Below are 19,597 nucleotides of genomic sequence, written 5' to 3' on the forward strand. Positions count from 1 at the left end.
AATATCCTTGAACGTGAAAGATGAATGTGGAAGCATCTCTGGCAGATAAAAGGCCACTATATAATCCAATTCCAGGGGCTCAGCATGTGAAAGGTTAACTTACTCAGGTGCTGACTTGGGACAAAAAAAGCATGTATGGAGAATTTGCCAGAATAACCCGTCAGTCATGACCCCCAGAGCCAAAGGCTGAAGTTATATTCTAAACCTTAATTTAGAAGTAAACATTAAAATGAAGGTTTCTTCAAAATTCTCCAATAATTTTCACTTTAAAAGTACCAAATTGGTCCATAAAAAAAAAAAAAAGCTGACACTAATTATTCCAAAGCAATCAACTTCTTAAAAACCCTTTATTTCACAATTACGCTAACATCCCATTAATTTGGGACACTTACCGATGTATTTATTCTTTGCTCATTACCTACGTGCACATTAAGAGTACACCAATAACACAATACAGGCATTAATATGTAAAACATCAACAAAAGCCATCTGGAAAGCTAATGAATAATCAAGGGATTTCAAATTAAACTACAGAATTTTCCCTTAGAATCTTTAGGACAACACTGTCAAGTTCAATCTATTCACTTCGCCTCCAGAATCAATTTTTCAAACTTTATGACAGGTCTAATCGCTTCCACCTGTGTCTGCAGCTTGACTCTTGACTGGCATGCTACCAGCCAGGGTGGAAATGTAGACAAAGACCCCTATTAGGATCCGGCTGTTTCTCTACTGTGAGGTCACTCAGCCATTAAATTAGTTCCAGCCCAATTTCTGTCCTCTCAGGCCTCAACTTCAGGGGAGGACGGTGTGCAGTAGAGCGAGTGAGGGGAGCAGAATCAGAAGGGAAGAAAAGGGGAAGAGGTGTTTTTTCGGGACTGACTAGACACGCACACAGAGAGGCGAAAAGCTGGAATTGGCCCCGAATTGTGAAACAAAAATAGTATCTTTCTTAAATGATGCTGGCTAGTCTCCCCAATGCAATTTCCCCCCAAAATTTTTTAAAAAGCGATTTAACGGGTTTGTTTTTCCTCTTCTTTCCCTTTGCTTGTAGAAAGTCAACTGTCTCCCACACAAGGTCTCCTCAACTCACGCGAGGCTAATTCACAAAGCTATTTCAGCCCTCTGAAAGCTTGGAGGTTGCTGAGAGACAGAAAGGCTGGCTGGGTGTAAGATTCTGATCACTCGATCAAAGGACTTGAGCTGAAGGTGCCTCGGAAGGTCTAGAGCCCCAGATGTCACAGCTGAAGAAAGCAGGGCGTCGGCGGGTATTGATATGGCCAAGGTTACACATCTGGGTGGTGATCAAGTCTTCAGTTCCAGCCTTTTCCCTACCAGACTGGGAGCTTTATGGCATCAAGAACGATGCCAGACACACAGTAAGTGCTCAAAAAAAGAACTCACTGACCAGTCTACCCCTCTCCCTGCATCATGTTATCTACTGCGCCCACTTCTCCTTTCTGCCCGAACTCCCAGCGCTCAGACCAAGAAGGGTGCACAGAACTGTATGAACGGAACGTGCCCTGGGATCTGCTCCTTCCAACATGTCGTAAGGCAAGGACAGTACCTTCTCCTTCGTTATCTCTCCAGTTCCTAACACAGTAGCTGGCATACAGGAGGCACTCCATAAATGCTTATTCCATGAATGATGAAGGCAAACTTTAGCCCGATGGAGGCCTGGCTTTCTGTAGCTTGGGGGGTAGACCATGTGTCCACTAGAAGTTGTATCATTATAGGAAATAGCTCTGATAATTCAAAATATCAGTATTTGTCAGTCCTTCTTGACACTCTTCATGGAAAGAATGCTAACCACTAGAACTATCTAGTCTCAAGAAAGTGGAAAAGAATACACATTTGATGAGATGGGCTCTCTGTGGGCAACCAGCAATCTAAGCTGGAGCCTGGGGTACTGACCCTGCAGCCCCCCAGGCCATAAGACAGATGCTTCAGCATAGACAGCCCAGGAGCCTTGTGCCAAAGATGCGATTAAGGGCCAGGCCTTTCACCCAAGCCCACTGTTTCATTTGGCCCAAGGGAGCCGCCATCAAATTGGGAGAGAAGAGGATGGGCAGAGCAACAAGGCCTTTAAAAGACCAGAGTTTTAGGTGGAAAAATTCTCCAGACAGGATCTTCAATGGTTATTCCCATGGAACCATCAGAAGCAAACAGGCTAGAGGCCGACTAAAGCTTTGAGAGACTTCTATCTCCATAGAAACCGTGAGGCTGACCCACAAAAGGCCATGAGAGTTCACCCCCAAAACAAGAGGCAGACTGCAAACTTTCACAGGGAGCGGACGGAAAATGCCCATCCTCTCTGATGCCCATCTCAGATGTGGTACAGTCAAGACCCTCCCAAAAGGCAAAGCCAGGACCCCAAGGGACACCAGGCAAAAGAGCTCCTCCGGAAGAGGGTAACCCAGGCTGCCAGGTCTGTGACCAGGGCACGCACTTACTGCCAGGCCCAGGAGTCCTTCCGCTCCCTGCCCAGGGCTATTCCATGGTCCCCATTTCAACAACAGCAGCACGGTTCATGGAGGCAGAGAGCGTGTCTGTTTTAACTAAGAGATTGCCAGACCTCAATGAGCCACGTCCACCCCTGAGAGAGAAAGCTGTACATCCCCAGAGATCCTGAAGCCAATCGAGCGGAAGTAAATGAATAGGATATTAGGCTGTCTTCCTGGAGGAGGGGGTGAGCATCTTATATGGAGAAGAAAGATGCAACGCGGATATTTGCCACTGTGGCAGAAACTGAAGATTGTTCCTCACCATGTTACTTTCCCTTCCTTTCTTAGGAAGAGAACTCCCAATTTTTAGCCGCTACAAGTCCCAGGGAGACAGAGAAAAAAGATTTTAGAAACCTTACAATAAAGATCTACATTTAATTTAAATTTCATTTCTACACCAGTCCATTAGGTTTTGGAAATTCTTCTTGCCCTGCCTAGTTGACCCATTGATGTGATGTACCATATAATTATTATAAACATTCAGAAATTGGAACAATTTCACACACGGAAAATACTGTGATCTACCAGTCTACACAGCGGTGTGACACTAGAGCCTGACTCTGTTCCAGTGATGATCCTAGGCACTAAGAGATGATGTATGAAATTGGTTGATATGTGTATAGTACATAAAAGCAGTGGCCGGAAGATAAAAGCTTTCAATACACGTTAGCTATTACCATCGTTATTTTTACCATAACAATAGATTGTGTTTCCATTAGGATAGCTCACGTACAATCAAACACAATATTAGCTGTAGAAATGATTTTGGTCTTACTCTTGGAAAGTAATAGGCCAAATATTTCGCTTATCTATCTCATGGTCCCTTTGTGGACAACACTGGGTCCTTTGGGTATCAAGGTGACCTCCTCAAGTTCCTTCTTCTAAAAAAGGCTACAGCCCCCAGGAACGTCTCACCAGGCTCGCCGACTCACTAGGCTGCGGTGACTGACTTTATCTCCTAGCGTTAGGAGGGGACCCATGTGTGCAGTGGAAGAGAACATCTAGGATCAGTTAAGACGAGCAAAGACTACTGATTCATTTATCTGCTCTGTGCCAAACACAAGGATTAATCATTAATCGTCAAAACGCTTTCACTCTGTGCTCTGCAGAAACTGGACAAAATGAGAAAGAAGATTCCTAAATGCTCTCGGAAAAACTAAAATAATTCTCTCTTTTGTAAAAATAAAAACTTTTCATCCTACAGAAGGTTCCAACTCCACTATTGTCAAGCTCAGCTACAAAGCTTCAATATCTGTAATACACTTCTAAAAATCCAAGTTGCTTAAGACAGAAATTTTATTTTTAAAAAAAAGTTCAATATCAAAAAGGAACTTACTGATATTCAAGGGTACGAAAGGAGTGTATTTACACGGCAGTTTTTTTCATCCTAAAACACTAGCTCACCAGGGTGTAAGGAAACCCAATACAGGAGTCTCGGTCTGTCCACTCTGGAGGGCTCCCAGCCTCTTGGTAACACACTGCCCACTTCCCAAGCTCAGAGACTGTAACGCCAATGTTTCAAGATCATGCCGACATAAAATATTCTTCACTATTGTCCACAGAAACAACAAAAACGGTCTGGGAGTGCCAGTATTTTCCTATCTGAATTTTACCTCCCAGAATCTTTTTTTTTTTTTTAAGATTTTTTTTTTTATTTTTTTCCTTTTTCTCCCCAAAGCCCCCCAGTACATAGTTGTATATTCTTCACTGTGGGTCCTTCTAGTTGTGGCATGTGGGATGCCGCCTCAGCGTGGCTCGATGAGCAGTGCCATGTCCGCGCCCAGGATTCGAACCAACAAAACACTGGGCTGCCTGCAGCGGAGCGCGTGGACTTAACCACTCAGCCACAGGGCCAGCCCCTAAAATCTTTTGTTAAATGTCGTATCTGATTTTTCTATTTAGAAAATGTAATTATAATGGGTCACCCTTTAGATACAATATAGTATTTACTGAGTAAAAAAGATTATCACAGAGTTCATAGAAGCAAGTAATGATTGTTCCATCCACAAGAACAGGCTTTCTCCTCTGCTAGGGATCAAGGGATTGCAGGGGGGGAGGGGAGTGGAGGCAGGAGAGGTTGGAACATTGGAAGAAAGCACCAGTGACAAGACAAAATAACTCAGTAACAAGAACCGTTCATTACCAAGGCTCATATTCCCCTTCCTTCTCTGCCCCCTACATTCTGCCAATTCCCCTGCATCTAATGCTTTTTCTACAAGCTATCTACACAAAACTGCCATTTCCATGACTTTGAATATGAGTCAAGAAAATCCTAAAGTTATCTCATCATTTTAAATCAACATATTATCAAATTCCAGAAATCATTATTAAGAAGAAAAGACAAAATATTTCTATCACGTAGAGTTATGCATGTAACTGTGCAGTCCCACAGGTGAAAATGACTAGAAACTGTGAATCCAGGGGTTGTTTTAGAGTCTTACATTCCTTAAATTCTAGTCCGATGTTGAGGAAAGATGCTTTTCTTATTCACCCCCTCTGGAACCCTATTTTTTAAACTAACTATCTCAACATAATATAAGAGTATTAATTAACACTGACTAATTTGGGAGTTAAAAAATTCCTTTCATCTCTTTTCCATTTTTTAAGCTTTAATCAAAGTCCATAAAACAGAAGGAATGAAAAGAAAAACTTGCCATAAGAGTAAATTTTGAACATCCAAATGGGATTACAGAGTGCTTAAAAAATGTGTTGGATAGGAACATACCAAAACAGATTTTCAAAATACAAAGCTCCAATTTATTTCAATTTAACACAGCCTACATGTTGTTCAAATTTGCTCTCCTAACACTCCTGCAAAATATCTTAAACTAAATGTTTAACACTGATTATAACAACACAAAAGTAAAATGATAACTTGAACAATAATGCCACCTGTTAAACATGTTTTTTCATAACGTTCTTTTTTCCATGGACATTCTGAAAGGCCTGATTAAAAGCAAAGAGTCGCAAAACACAAAAATCCCCCATTCTTTAAAACACAAACCTTTGATCAAAGAACTTTAATTTCACTTCCAACATTTTAACTCTTCTGGGACAGGGGTACTCCCACCTTGCCAATGGGTTTATTAAGACTCTTGTTCTGTATCTCTATCCCTTCTCCCCTTGCACTGGTTGGAGAGAACTACAAACACAACTGGATTCCTCTAAGCAGAGGGAGAACTTACCCGTCCAGAAGACTCATCGTGGTGGGTGTCACTTCAGCAAACAGAATTACTTTTCCAAGTTGCTTTGTCTGCAAATTTTGTCGGTAGATGTCTAAGTTAAAGTTTTCTGATGAGAAGGCCTCCACGTCAGTCACCACAGGTATAGCAGCGGGGGTGATCTCTATTTCAGATGTGTATGATGAAACAAACTTAAGGGAGACCTTGCTGGATTGTATTACTCCTTCAGGATCCACACGTTTCCCCAGCCACTGCATAAGAGGATCCCGGATTTCCTGTGTCACAAAGAAAGAAATGGAAAGGTCATAATTCGGCATTACATTAGATGACGGTAACTTTTCTTAAAATACCATTTTGGTAATACAAGTACTTCCTAATTCATGACCAATAAAAGCTAGATTAACATATTCCATACATTTAAACTATTATACAATAGACAATACATATATGAAGTATGCTTATACTATAAAAAAAAATACTGTTCATAACCCAGGATCCAGGGAAATAAGTACAATTCATTATTATACTTTCTATTCTATATTATATCCTAAATTCTTGAAATCTTCCTCCAGCTCTAGTTCATGAGTAATTTGCTAGTCCTCTGTGCATTTCACAGAAAACTTATAGCTTTATACTTTCACCTCACACGGAAATTCATTATCCTATCTGGGAGAGGGACCCTAGGTGAAAGAAGTCACAGAACATAAAGCAAATCTTATCTATTATAAGATAACAGAGCATTCAGTCTCGGCCTTATCCTGCAGACAAGTTGAACACCACCAGCCTGACGGGTCACCAACAGGGATGGAGAATTTTCACACAGGGAAAATAACGGGGTACGCAAAAGCTACTTTCTTTTTGCCCCAAATGTAGGTCCAGGGAGGGGAAGGCAGAAACCTTTGTAACCCAGAACAGAGGTCTCTACTCTACCCGAGGGTGCAACTTCCTCTCAGACCCCAGAGGGCCCAGAGGCCTCCCTCTGGAGTGGGGCATCAGGGACCTGCAGGGTTAGGGGAGTCATCATCACAAGCATAGAATGTATTGACATCTTTCAGTCACAGCAAATAGAGATCCAGGCTCCTAGCCACCTTCGTGCAAACGCCAGGCCTTTCAATAGAGAAAACATGTCCCTCAGTTAACATCAGGGGTATGAATGTCCCAAAGCTCCAAGTGGCTACAGAGAAGCAGCTTCAAAGATGAAATTTCATTCAACTAACTTCAATTAATGAACCTTTAAAAATCACTTCCAATTTTCAGGAAATAGAGAGGATAGAGGAACAAGTTAAATGACTTCAGAAGGAAGCAATTAAAAGAAATCCCGAAGGTGAGACATTTTACAGGACAGGAATCTTCACAAAGACAAGGTCACAGAGGAAAAAGCCAGATTGGGGCGGGGGGGGGCGGGGGGTTGGGCCGGTCTAGATGAGAAGGGACTTAAGAGAGAGCATCAAATACAAGGAATGGCCCTTTATTGGATTCTGGTTTGAACAAATTCGCTGGAAAAGACATTTTGAGAGAATTAGGAAATATGAATATGGACAGCATATATTAGACAACAAAATGAATTAGTCAGTTTCCGTAGGCGTGAAAGAGGTACTGTGGAGGCATAGGAAAACGTCCTTAATGTTGGAAATGTATATATGTCATGATATCTATCATTTATTCCCAAAACAGATGGAGCAAATAAGACAAAGTGCTAATAATCATTAAATTTACTCAACGGGCATTTGGCGTATTTATTACGCTAGTCTCTCCATTCTTCTCCATGTTTGAAAACTGTCATAATTAAAAGTTGGGGGGAAAAAAACCATTAAAAATGGTAAAATAAACACTATCATAAAAACAAGAGATTCAATTAAAATATTTTGGTAATCTATTCATGTAACAGGTATTACGGGATGCCTACCATACGGCAGACATTCTTATGGCCTCTGAGGATTCAGCAGTGAGCAACAGGGCCAAAGCCTCCATCCTCAAAAGGTTTACATTCTAGTTAGGGAGGCAGATAATAAAAAAATCCATAAGCACAAGACATAGACTGTTAGACAGACCCAAGTGCCAAGGAGAAAAAACTAAGCAGAGAAGAGAGAAAAGAAGTTTGGGAAGCAAGACCTTTCAGGTAGATGAAGACCTTTCTGAGAAGGTGACATTTAAGGAAAGATCTGGAGGGGGGGCGGGGGGGTGCTAAGATATAATTGATAGAAACATATCACTTAGATTTATTTATTCAGAGGGGCTCCTGGGAGAGCAAGTGCTGAGGCTCCAAGGGAGCAAGATGAGAGAAGTGTCAGGACTGCGGAGCGAGCCAGGAGGAGGACAAGGAGGGACGCAGGCAGAGAGGCGGTGGGGGCAGTGGTGCCCACACCGAGGACTGAGGCTTTCACTCTGGGAGTGATGGGGAGCCCTGGAGGGTTCTGAGGAGGAGAGTGAGGTGACCCGACTCCGTGGGATCACTCCACCCTGAGGGCAGTACCGAGAGCAGACTGCAGGGCAGCACACCGGAGGAAGCAGAGACCAGTTATGAAGCCACTTAAATCACCCAGGAGCAAGGTGTTAATGCCTGGACTGGTGTGACAGTGGGCACGGTGAGAAGGGATGGGATTCTGAACGTGCAGTCACACGGAGCTTAAGGATGGGGATACGTTCTGAGAAATGCATCCTCGGGTGACTTCACCATTGGGCAAACATCATAGAGTGATGCTTTTACACAAACCTAGATGGGATAGCCTACCACACACCTAGGCCATATGGTACTAATCTTATGGGACCACCGTTGTGTATGTGGTCCGTCCTTGACTGAAAGTCATTATGCGGTGCATGACTGAACTCTGAAGTAGAGGCTACAAGATCTGCTGACAGATTATATTTGGGATATTAGAGGAAATGGGGAGTCAAAAATGAGCCCAAGATTTCTAGCCTAAGCACCTGGAAGGATGGAGCTGCTATTGGAAATACCGTGGGAGGAGCAGGTTTGGAAAGGAACAGCACTGTTCAGCTCTGGGCACGTCACGCTGGAGAAATCAATTAGAAATCCACCGAAGCAACAAATAGAGAGCAGGACACGTGAGCGAGGAGTTTTGGGGAGAAGTCCATGCCATGGACATCGCCAGACTACAGCTGATAATTTGAAGCCAGGAGACAGGAGGAGAGCAACAAGGGAGTGACTATAGATGAAAAGAGAGGTTGTGCTGATTTCGTAGGCAGCCATAACAAAGTGCCACAAAGCAGGTGGCTTAGAATAACAGAAATTTATTCTCACACAATTCTGGAGGCCAGAAGTCTGAAGAGATGTTGGCAGGGCCACGCTCCCTCTGAAGGCTCTCGGGGAGAATCTGCCTAGGCCTCCCTCCTAGCTTCTGGTGTTGCCAGCAATCCTTTGTGCTCCCTGGCCACCATCATGTCACATGGCCTTCTCCCCTCTGTGTGTCTGCATCTGTTGTCCTCTTTTTATAGGGACACCAATCACACTGGATTAGGGCCCAGCCTAATGACCTCATCTCAACTTGATTATACCTGCAAAGACCCAATTTCTAAATAAGGTCACATTCATAGGTTCTGGGACCTCAACGTATCTTTTTGGGGGGACAAAATCCAACCCACACAGGTGTCAATGCTGTGATGTCAGGGAGATGAAGAAGAGTCTGCAAAGGAGACTGAGAAGGAAAAGAAAATAAAGTGTGTAAGTGTGTATAAGTGTGTAAGGTGGGGGGAGTGTCCTGGGAGTCTTTGCAGACAACAAGAAGGTGGCAAGATGACAGAGCAGGAAGAAGACGGCTGAAATTAACCACTGGGCTCATCACAGCAGAGCCCGTCCGGTGGAGGCGAGGCCTGATGGGATGTGGAAGGAGAGAAACTCTGACAGAGTTTCCTCCAATGGGAAAAAGAAGATGGCGCACTGGCTACAGAGGAATGGGGTCAAAACAGGTTTCACTTCGTTTGGTTTAAATAAGAGAAATCACAGCACGTTTTTTATGGTGATGGGAATGGTCCCATCCAGAAAAGAAAGCAGGTGAACAGGTGAGGGGATGGGACCTAAGGCTCAAGCAGAGAGGTCGGCCTTGGGAGCAGAGCCGCTCATCCATCAGGATGGGCAGGGCTCACATGCCCTCTGGGGACACTTGGTCCTGCTTCTGCTCTGGGCTGCAGCCCTCCCTCACCCCTTGCTGGCCGCGAGGCCCTACAGGACAGCCCTGGGAACTGATCTATGCTGTCGCCACCCTGCTCCAAGGCCACAGGGAGGTGGGAGTCCTGGTGCTGGGGGCTTGTGACGTCATCTTCTGATTCCTTCTATTTTCTTGATAAATAGGAAGCAAGATATCAGCTAAGAGTGAAAAGGAGGAAGGAGGTGTTGGAGGTTTGAGAAGGGAGAGTGAGAAAATGAGGGAAGCAGGGAAGATAACTGGAAGCGTTCAGGATCCACTTCAGGTTAGTGATCCCGAATTTAGAGTGAGAAGTCAGTGCGATTTTGTGTTTTTAGGCAGCCACACTCAGCTCCACAGGTATGCTGACAGGCACAGAGGACGCTGAGGGGTATGTACAGCAGCCATGTGATCGACCTACTGCTGATGAGGCACCAATGGAGATAGAAAGAGAAACAACGGGATGGTCCTGGCCGAGGAGCTCACAATCCAGGGACGGGGGGAGAGTGAGAGGAGCACCCCAGGACAAAACAAGACAGACGGTGCCAGAGGGAAGAACGAAGGGCCACAGGAGGGGTACAAAATAGGGGATGAGCCTGCTTTAAGGAGCATCGGAAAAGTCACCGGAAAAGGTCAAGCTGCAGTGAGTAACCAGAAGCCACAGCGCTAACTTTCCATCTTTGCACAAAGAACCGATCATACATAATGTTCCCTGTTCACCATTATTGCTTTGATATACACTCTAGTGGAGGAAGAAGACAGAATGAATAAATAACATACAAAGGTAGCCCCCTGTTATGGACTGAATGTTTGTGTCGCCTCAAAATTCACGTTGAAATCCTAATCCCCAGGGTGATGGTATTAGGAGGTCGAGCCTTTGGGGGTGATGAGGTCATGAGAGTGGAGCCCTCAAGAACGGGATTAGTGCCTTTATAAAAGTGACCCCCAGGGGGCCAGCCCCGTGGTCGAGTGGTTAAGTTTGTGTGCTCCGCTTCGGCAGCCCAGGGTTTCACCAGTTCAGATCCTGGGCGCGGACATAGCACTGCTCATCAAGCCATGCTGAGGTGGCATCCCACATGCCACAACTAGAAGGACCCGCAACTAAAAGTATACAACTATGTACTGGGGGGCTTTGGGAGAAAAAGGAAAAATAAACTCTAAAAAAAAAAGCGACCCCCAGAGAGACCCCTCGCCCTCTCTGCCAAGTGAAGACACAGCAAAACAGCAATCTACAACCCAGTAGAGAGTCCTCACCAGAACCAACCATGCTGGCACCCTGATCTCAGACTTCCAGCCTCCAGGAGTGTGAGAAATAAATGTCTGTTGTTTATAGCCCCCCCGGACTATGCTTTTCTGTTTTAGCAGCCTGGATTGACTAAGACACCCCCAACGCTCAAATCTGGCCATGAGTTACAGCCAACTCTGCTCCTTTGGTCAACATCCTTAAGGCACAAAGTGAACAGATCTGAATTTCTTTCATCACAGTCCCCAGGACAGGTGGATGTCACAAAGGTACCATGCATGCTAAAGACACATATTGGTGAAGAGGTTGAATCACAAAAATAGATAAAATAATCTAGATAAATGTTTCTTAACTAACTCCAGATTCATTGACTGGAGCAGAGAGTAAAGCGGTCACTCAGCAGGGATGGGCAACGTGAATCCCCCATTCAAAGTCAATGAAAGCCAAGATGAAGCCAAAAAGCAACAGCCAGCACCAGGGAGAACTTTCAGAAGAGGAACAGAGCAGGACTCTCTTCTGGAGCGAATTATCCAACTGGCCATCTATACATCATCCATCTAAGAAATCTGTATGGAGCATCTACTGTGTCTCAAAAACAGTACCACAGACTCAAGAGAGGAGGAAAGACAGGTACACGCACAACTACAATAGAGTATGACGAGTGCTCAGAAAATCCACTCCAACTATTCAAATACACACTTCCCTTTGGCAGATAGGCCAGCCTGACTTGCCAAAATTAATCATCAATTCTTATTTGCATACAATTTGGGAGCCAGATTCTCAAGGAATTACATTATCATTGTTATGTCTACAGTTACTAAACAGTCCAAATTTTTTGTTTTTGAAAGCAATACTTAGAGATGCACAAATTGGCAAAATAAATTAAAATGGATGAAAGCAAGGCACTTGGGGGTTTTTCCTTATACCTCTTCCACATAATCTTTCAGGACTTAGAACCAAGAGAATTACTCCAAACAAAGAGAATCTGCAAGACATAAAATGAGACCTGGAACCTCTTAAGAAATATAACTGTATGCCACCTATAATTCTCCTAAATATTTATAGTCACTATAGTTGAATGCAACGTTAAGCCATCAAGTAAAACTGAGTAAAGATGGTAAACACTTAGCCTCCTCCTCACCCCCTATTATCCCGGGACAGGAGAATAAAATTTTGGTTGCAAGACATATCAAAATTACTACCTGTGCGATGCAAATCTGCCTGATATGTCCTCTCTAATGCACTCAAGTTACAACGACTTAAGAGCTGCAGAAGTAGCTGCTAACATATGTAGGGAAAAGGAATTAATTCATGATTCTTAACTTTAGTCCACTAACAACCACTAAGTTAGTGTGCAAATGCTATTGAAGAAAAAGTCTGGATCACCTCTATCAAGGCAAACTGGCTGACATAACTAGTATTACCCACCCCCACCACCAAATCTACCTAACTCTTTGAACTCAACTAAGTTTACTTGGGAATAGCCAAAAGAATTGCAATTTGGGATATGCATGCTATGGCAAACCACAGGCAAATCCAGCAAACAAAGGAAGGGGGCTGCTTTTATAGAGAAAAAGGGAGCATAGGGAGGGGCAATTGTAAGAAAGTCCATTGAGGGAAAGTAACAGTTCAGGGTGGCAATGGTTCTCACTGGCTCAGCTCTGAAGTTTCTCATTGGCTGGGCTGTTGCCGGGTGGGAAGCAAAATCTTCCTTCAGTAGTAAAGTAGCTGTACTTCCTGTCAGAGACGCAAGTGTCCTCTCTTCCTGTTTGGTGTAATTGATGATGGATGATAGGGCCTGAGAGCTCTCCCTACAGGCCTTCCTGACTCCAATTTAGTTAAGGTTTCTTGTCTTAATTTCCACAAGATATATAGGTATATCAAGAGGTAAAACCCAAAAAATGATAATAATGATATGATAGGAGATGGTCTTGATACAGATACATGCACATCAAAAAGAAATCAGAAATCTTTGAAAAGCCAAATCATTGGAAACAAAACTACTGCTATCAAATTACACCACAATGAAATTCATAACTACTTTCTAATTAATGTTATTTTTTTGACATTTGAACTTCAAGAATTTAGTATTTACCTTTCTCTAAGATTGCAGGCTAATTAAATTCAATTTAGGTGGAACCAAAAACTGAATGTTTTATAGTCACATAAATGCCAGCCTTTCTGAATTAGCCACAGCACTAGGGAAACACTAGCCACTCTCAAGAAAGGTAAACATGCCTTTGTTTCTTTCTTTATTTTTTATTTTTATTTTTTTTTGAGGAAGATTAGCCCTGAGCTAACATTTGCCACCAATCCTCCTCTTTTTTGCTGAGGAAGACTGGCCCTGAGCTCACATCCATGCCCATCTTCCTCCACTTTATACGTGGGACGTCTACCACTGCATGGCTTGCCAAGCAGTGCCATGTCCGCACCCGGGATCCGAACTGGCAAACCCCAGGCTGCCAAAGTGGAACGTGTGCACTTAACCACTGTGCCACCAGGCCGGCCCCATGCCTTTGTTTCTTAATGACATGTTACATGTTGCACACAACATGAAAACCCCAAGGAATCTACAAAAAAAGTACTAGACTAGTAAGAGAGTTTAGCAAGGTTGCAAAATACAAGGTCAATATACAAAACTTGGGTATATTTCTAAAGCAATGAATATTTGGAGTTTGAAATTTTTTTAAATATCATTTTCAATGGTATCAGTGGGTCTGAAACATTTAGAGATAAATTAAACAAAATACTTGCTAGACTTGTACACTGAAAACTACAAAACATCACTGAATTAAAAATTAAAGAAGCTCTAAATAATTGAAGAGGTATACCATGTTCATGGATCAGAAGACTCAATACTGTTAAGACATCAATTCTCCAAATTGATCTATGAATTCAATGCAATCCCAATGAAAATCCCAGCAGGCTTTTTTAAAATAGAAATTGATACGCTGATTCTAAAATTTATACAAAAATGGAAAAGACCTAGAATAGCCAAAACAAGTTGGGGAGGAAAAGAGTTGGAAGTCTTATATTACCTGATTTTAAGAATTATTATAAAGCTGCAGCAATCAAGACAGTATGGTATTGGCATACAGACAGACATAGATTGCTGAAACAAAACAGACTCCAGAAAGAGGGCCACACATATAGATTCAACTGATGTTCAACAAAAAAGCACCAAGGTAATTCACTTGAAAAAGGATCATCTTCGAATACATCATGGTGAAACAATTGGACATCCATGTGCAAAAAAAATCTGGACCCTTACCTTGCATGTATACAAACCTGAACTTGAAACAAATCATAGGCCTAAACCTAAAACTACAAAACTTCCAAAAGGAAATATAGGAAAAAACTTTCTAGGCTTGGCACAGGTAAAGCTTTTCTCAGACAGAACAAAAGAAGCATGAACCATAAAAGAAGAAAATGATGAACTGGCCTTCATAAAAATTAAGAACTGCTGCTCTTCAAGAGCTAATGTTAAGAAAAACGGAAAGATTAACAATAGATTGAGAGAAAGTATTCTCCATACATATATCTGACAAAGGACTTGTATCCAGAATATAAAAAGAACTCTTAAAACAGAATTACAAGAAAACTGAGGCCAGCCCCATGGCCGAGTGGCTAAGTTCGTGTGCTCCGCTTTGGCGGCCTGGGGTTCACCAGTTGAGATCCTAGGCATGGACCTACACACTGCTCGTCAAGCTATACTGAGGCAGCATCCCACATAGAAGAATTAGAATGACTTACAACAGGATATACAACTACATACTGGGGCTTTGGGGAGGAAAAAAAAAAGAGGAAGATTGGCAACAGACATTAGCTCAGAGCCAATCTTCCTCACCAGAAAGGATAAAAAAAATTTTTTTAATAAATAATTATAAGAAAACAAACAATTCAACTTAGAACATCAATGAGAAGATCTGAACACACACTGCCCAAAACGAAACATCAGATGGCCAATAAGCACATGAAAAAACACTTAGCATCATTTGTCAACAAGGAAATGCAAATTAAAACCACAATGAGATACCACTACACACCCACTAGAATGATTAAAATTTTAAATTCTGACCATATCTAGTGTTGGCAAAGACGTGAAGTAACTGGAACTCTCATACATTGCTGGTGGGAATATAAAATGGTACAATGACTTTGGAAAACAGTTTAGCAATTTCTTATAAAATTAGACATACACCTCCCATGTGACCCAGAAATTCTATTCCTAGGTATTTACCCGAGAGAAATGAAAAACATGTCCACACAAAGACTCATACATGAATGGTCACAGCAACTTTACTCATAACAGTCAAAAATGCGAACAACCCAAATGTCCACTAACAGATGCATGGATAAATAAATTATGGCATATCCATACAATGGAACACTACTTGGCAATAAAAAGAAATGAACTACTCACAAATGCAACAACATGGATGAATCTCAAAAACATAATGCCGATTTTAAAACAAGAAAGAAAAGACCCAAGAGAGTATATACTGTATGATTCAATTTAAACAAAACTTCAGAAAAGACCAATCTAATCTATAACGATAGGAAGAGGACAAGTGATTGCCCAAGGCTGGGCCTGGGGGTGGGAGAGTGAATGAGGACTGAGTGAGAAAGAGAAAAGGGAATCTTGTGGGATACTGGAAATGTTCTCTATCTCGATGGTAATGGTTGGTTACTGGTTTATATACATTTATCAAACTCTACACAGAAATGAGTGCATTTTCTTGAATATAAATCATACCTAAAGTTGATTTTTTTAAATGCAAACAGCAACAAGTTTGTGCAACACCAAATGGTAACTAAAGTGCATGAGACTCTATATTCACTAACGTCCAAAAGAACACCAGAATCCCAACTTCTGAAGAAATGAGCGCTTAAAATTACATTTAGTGCAAACACACAAAAGTGGCTACTCTATGGTTAGTTATCATATTGTAACATCTGTTACAGAGCATGCAACTAAGATCAGAGACCTACAGTGCACTGTGTCCCATCACATTAGAGCCATCGCAACCCTGTCACTTGTCTTATCTGCTAAATTTACCCACCTAACAAGATTCACTGGGTGAAACCCATTTCAGCTCTAATTCAGCGGTGGATTCAAAATACTTATTACCATCTGTTTGTGTTTTGGTACTCCTCTCCCCAAGAAACACCAAATAACTGATCTTAACACATACAGGTTTTCCATCTCAGAGACACATTTGCCTCATTGTAAATAATCAGATTAGTTGTGCTTCAATCATAACATTGTAAGTTGCTAGGCAACCAAAAGTGGGTAAATCAGAAAATGAATCCACAAAGACATGGAACACGAGCTCTTTTTCTGGGTGTCTCATTCTCAGCTAAACATTCTCAAGGAAACAGAAGCAGACATTCTTCTACTCTCGTGGAATTTACATGAAACAACCCAATTCTTACTACTAGTAATTTTATAAACAAAATATTCACAGCCAATTTCACATTGACTCAGTGTCTTCACACACATGATGAAGGCACACAGCATAGCACCTCTTTATAATCAAAAGATGACTCGTTTCAGTCCTGACCTCTTTCAAGGCAGGGATTGCTCATGTAGCAACCCTCGGGGTGGACTTCTGTTCAGAGCACCAGAACCAAGCAGAGCAAAGTGTCGGGCAGGGTTTGAGGCGTGTGTGTTCCTCTTCACCTGACTGGTACCCTATGCAGATGTTTCTGTCCCAGCCCCACGGGCCCACTGCAGTCTGACCAACCCTTTCCTCACTTGTCCAGATTCCTCCTTAGACAGCACTGTATCCTAGCATAGATTCCCAAGGCCCCTGCCTTTGTGCTTCCCCTAATAACGCTCAGCCACTGACCCCAAGCACTGTCACCCCAGAATGAATGGACCTGGAGGGGCTTTTAGCTTTAGTGACACACTTTACTGAAACCAATCCATCCCCACAGACATCTGGGTCAACCACTGCCAACGGGCACCCACAGACCAAAATGAACCCAGCATGTGTTTTATTTGGCCCACCCATTTTGAACTAGTTTCTAATACTTAAAAATTATGACTTTTCACATCAAATTTCCCACTTCTTTTGAAAAAATGGAAACTCTTTCCCCACGTGGCAATAACTGGGTGGAGCGAAGTAGCACTCATTACTCAGGGACACACTCCCCAGCTGGACTCTTATATGCCACCACTTCTGCCCCATACGCATCTGGGTTTGAGAGCACTCATCTTGGCCCTGGTATCAACTCTGGCACCAATCCAGCAAGATCTCCCATGGGGCCCCCGATGATGTTCCTCTCCAGTTAGGTCCATCATAATTCATCAGAGTGACTCTAGCGATGCTGACTCTCAAAATAGAAGGGGTCAAATTTGGCAGTTCCTCAAAAAGTTATTCATAAGATTAACACATGACCCAGCAATTCCACTCCCAGGTATATACCCAAAAGAACTGGAAGCAGGGACTCAAACAGATACATTTGAACACCAACATTCATATCAACATTATCACAATGGCCAAAAGGTGGAAATAACCCAAGTCTCAACAGACGAAAGGAGAACCAAATGTAGTATGCACATACAATGGAATATTATTCAGCCATACAAAGGAATGAAGTTCTCATAACATACTACAACGACACGAATGGACCTTGAAAACACCATGCTAAGTGAAACAAGCCAGACACAAAAAGACAAATATTGTATGATTCTGCTTACATGACATATCTATAATAGGCAAATGCATAGAAACAGACAGTAGAATAGAGGTTACCAGGAGCTAAGGAGAGAGAGGAATGGGGAATTAGCGATTAATGGGTACAGAATTTGTGTTTGGGTGGTGAAAAAGTTATGGAAATAGATAGTGGCGATGGTTGTACAAATAACATAGAATTTGCTATTTTAACCATTTTTAAGTGTACAATTCAGTGGCATATATTTTACCACAGTAAGAAAAAGAAAGAGAGAGTATGTCTTTTGCCAACTTCTTTAGTCTAAGGTTTTCATAGTTTTTTAAAGTGTATCTACTTTAGGCAACCCATTGTTGGGATTTTTTTAATCAAATCTGTCCCTGTCTTTTAGTTGGAATTTAATCTGCTTAGATTTATAGTAATTACTGGCATATGGAGACTTAGTTTTGTCATCGTATCAAAAATTTCCATTTACTGAGTCAAAGTCTCAACCCTTTTAATCCTCAGAAGCTCCCTGCCCTCTCTGTGATTGGCCCACTGCTCCCCATCGATCGGCCCTGCACACACAAAGGAGATGGAGGGACAGTCTGTGTAGTACCCCAGGGACCGGACGATGCTTTCCTCAGGGTTTCCCCCTGCCCTACCCATGTAGCACCAAGAGAGGCCACTCAAGTCATTTCTCAGAATAAATCTTTTCCCAAGTGACCTTCCACCTAGACAGAGAAGTGACTGGCAATGCCTCTTGCTGAATGATTTTAAGTTCTGCTCCGTCAGGCTCTTGACTACAGCCGTGGTATGAAAGCTACCATTTGCCGCACACCCACTCCACATGGAGCACAGTGCTGGGTGCGGCAGACCCAGGACCCCAATCCTCACCAAGCAACACCTCTGCACTATAGCACCATCCACAGAAGAGGAAATGCAGGCCCAGAGAGCATTCACGATGCCCACACCACATAGTCACAGAGCTGGAATCTGAACCCCCACACCAAACCTGTCTGGCTCCCAAATCCTTGCTCTAATTCCTATCCCCCAGTCTTCAGGACCTAACCCAAAATGCAGAAACACAGACAATGCCTATTTACTGTCATCAAAACACCGAAGGCATCACAAAGATATAAACTCCATACAACATGCAATTATGAAATAGTAACAAAATAGATGTGTGTGGCTTGAGCTGCGGTGGGGGAAGGGAAAAATGGAGCGGGCAGGGAAGAGAGTAGGATGTTTGGTAAAAGAAACTTAAATTTGAAGCTTGGGTCTGCCATTAACCAACTGGGTCTACTTAGGCAAGCCCAGATGAGGACATTTCACAAAGCAACAAAGTTTTTATCACTTAAGTGAATTACCGCTCACCACCCTCTGGTTTCACCCAGCAAGAGAGGACATATTCAAAAGGGTTTAACAGAAGGGCTACTTACAAACTGTGGGCAGAGTTAAGAGAATCAAAAAGCAGCAAGGAAGATGCACCTGGACCAGCATCAGCCTGAAAGAGCAAGAGGACAGAGCCACCCACGGGGGCTGTCCACCCAGAGGGCACGGAGGAAACCCATCCACCTCGCACCTCCTGCCCGTCAACCTCCTGCTCGCACAAACTTGAGGCTGAGAGCAACCAGGTCCTAGGAAACAGAAGAGAACAAGGGGACAGAGTAAACCGGACGGTGGCCAACACCTGCTGAGAGAGAACGCAAAGCTGCTTGGAGCCAGCTGGGGACGCCCCCTCTCAAGTGACTGCCCCTCACATGCCACCCCTGATGCCCAACTGGGGCCCAACAACGGATAAATGTCTACACATCCTGATCCACCACTAGCCACTGGACCAGACCTGGAACGGTAACTCTGCAACTCTGACAG

At 42.9% G+C, this 19,597-nt stretch overlaps 1 protein-coding gene across 7 annotated transcripts in view; it reads right to left on the reverse strand.

The window, feature by feature from the left end:
- HLCS (holocarboxylase synthetase) overlaps nt 1–19,597 on the reverse strand; it is a 202,022-nt gene that overhangs the window by 132,182 nt on the left and 50,243 nt on the right. For all 7 annotated transcript variants that reach the window (XM_070488848.1, XM_070488844.1, XM_070488845.1 and 4 more), the window contains exon 6: nt 5,687–5,958. In XM_070488848.1, coding sequence (XP_070344949.1) covers nt 5,687–5,958 — 272 coding nt within the window. The remainder of the gene's footprint in view (nt 1–5,686; nt 5,959–19,597) is intronic.

Source organism: Equus asinus, chromosome 18, assembly GCF_041296235.1.
Source record: "Equus asinus isolate D_3611 breed Donkey chromosome 18, EquAss-T2T_v2, whole genome shotgun sequence".
Classification (NCBI taxonomy): domain Eukaryota; kingdom Metazoa; phylum Chordata; class Mammalia; order Perissodactyla; family Equidae; genus Equus; species Equus asinus.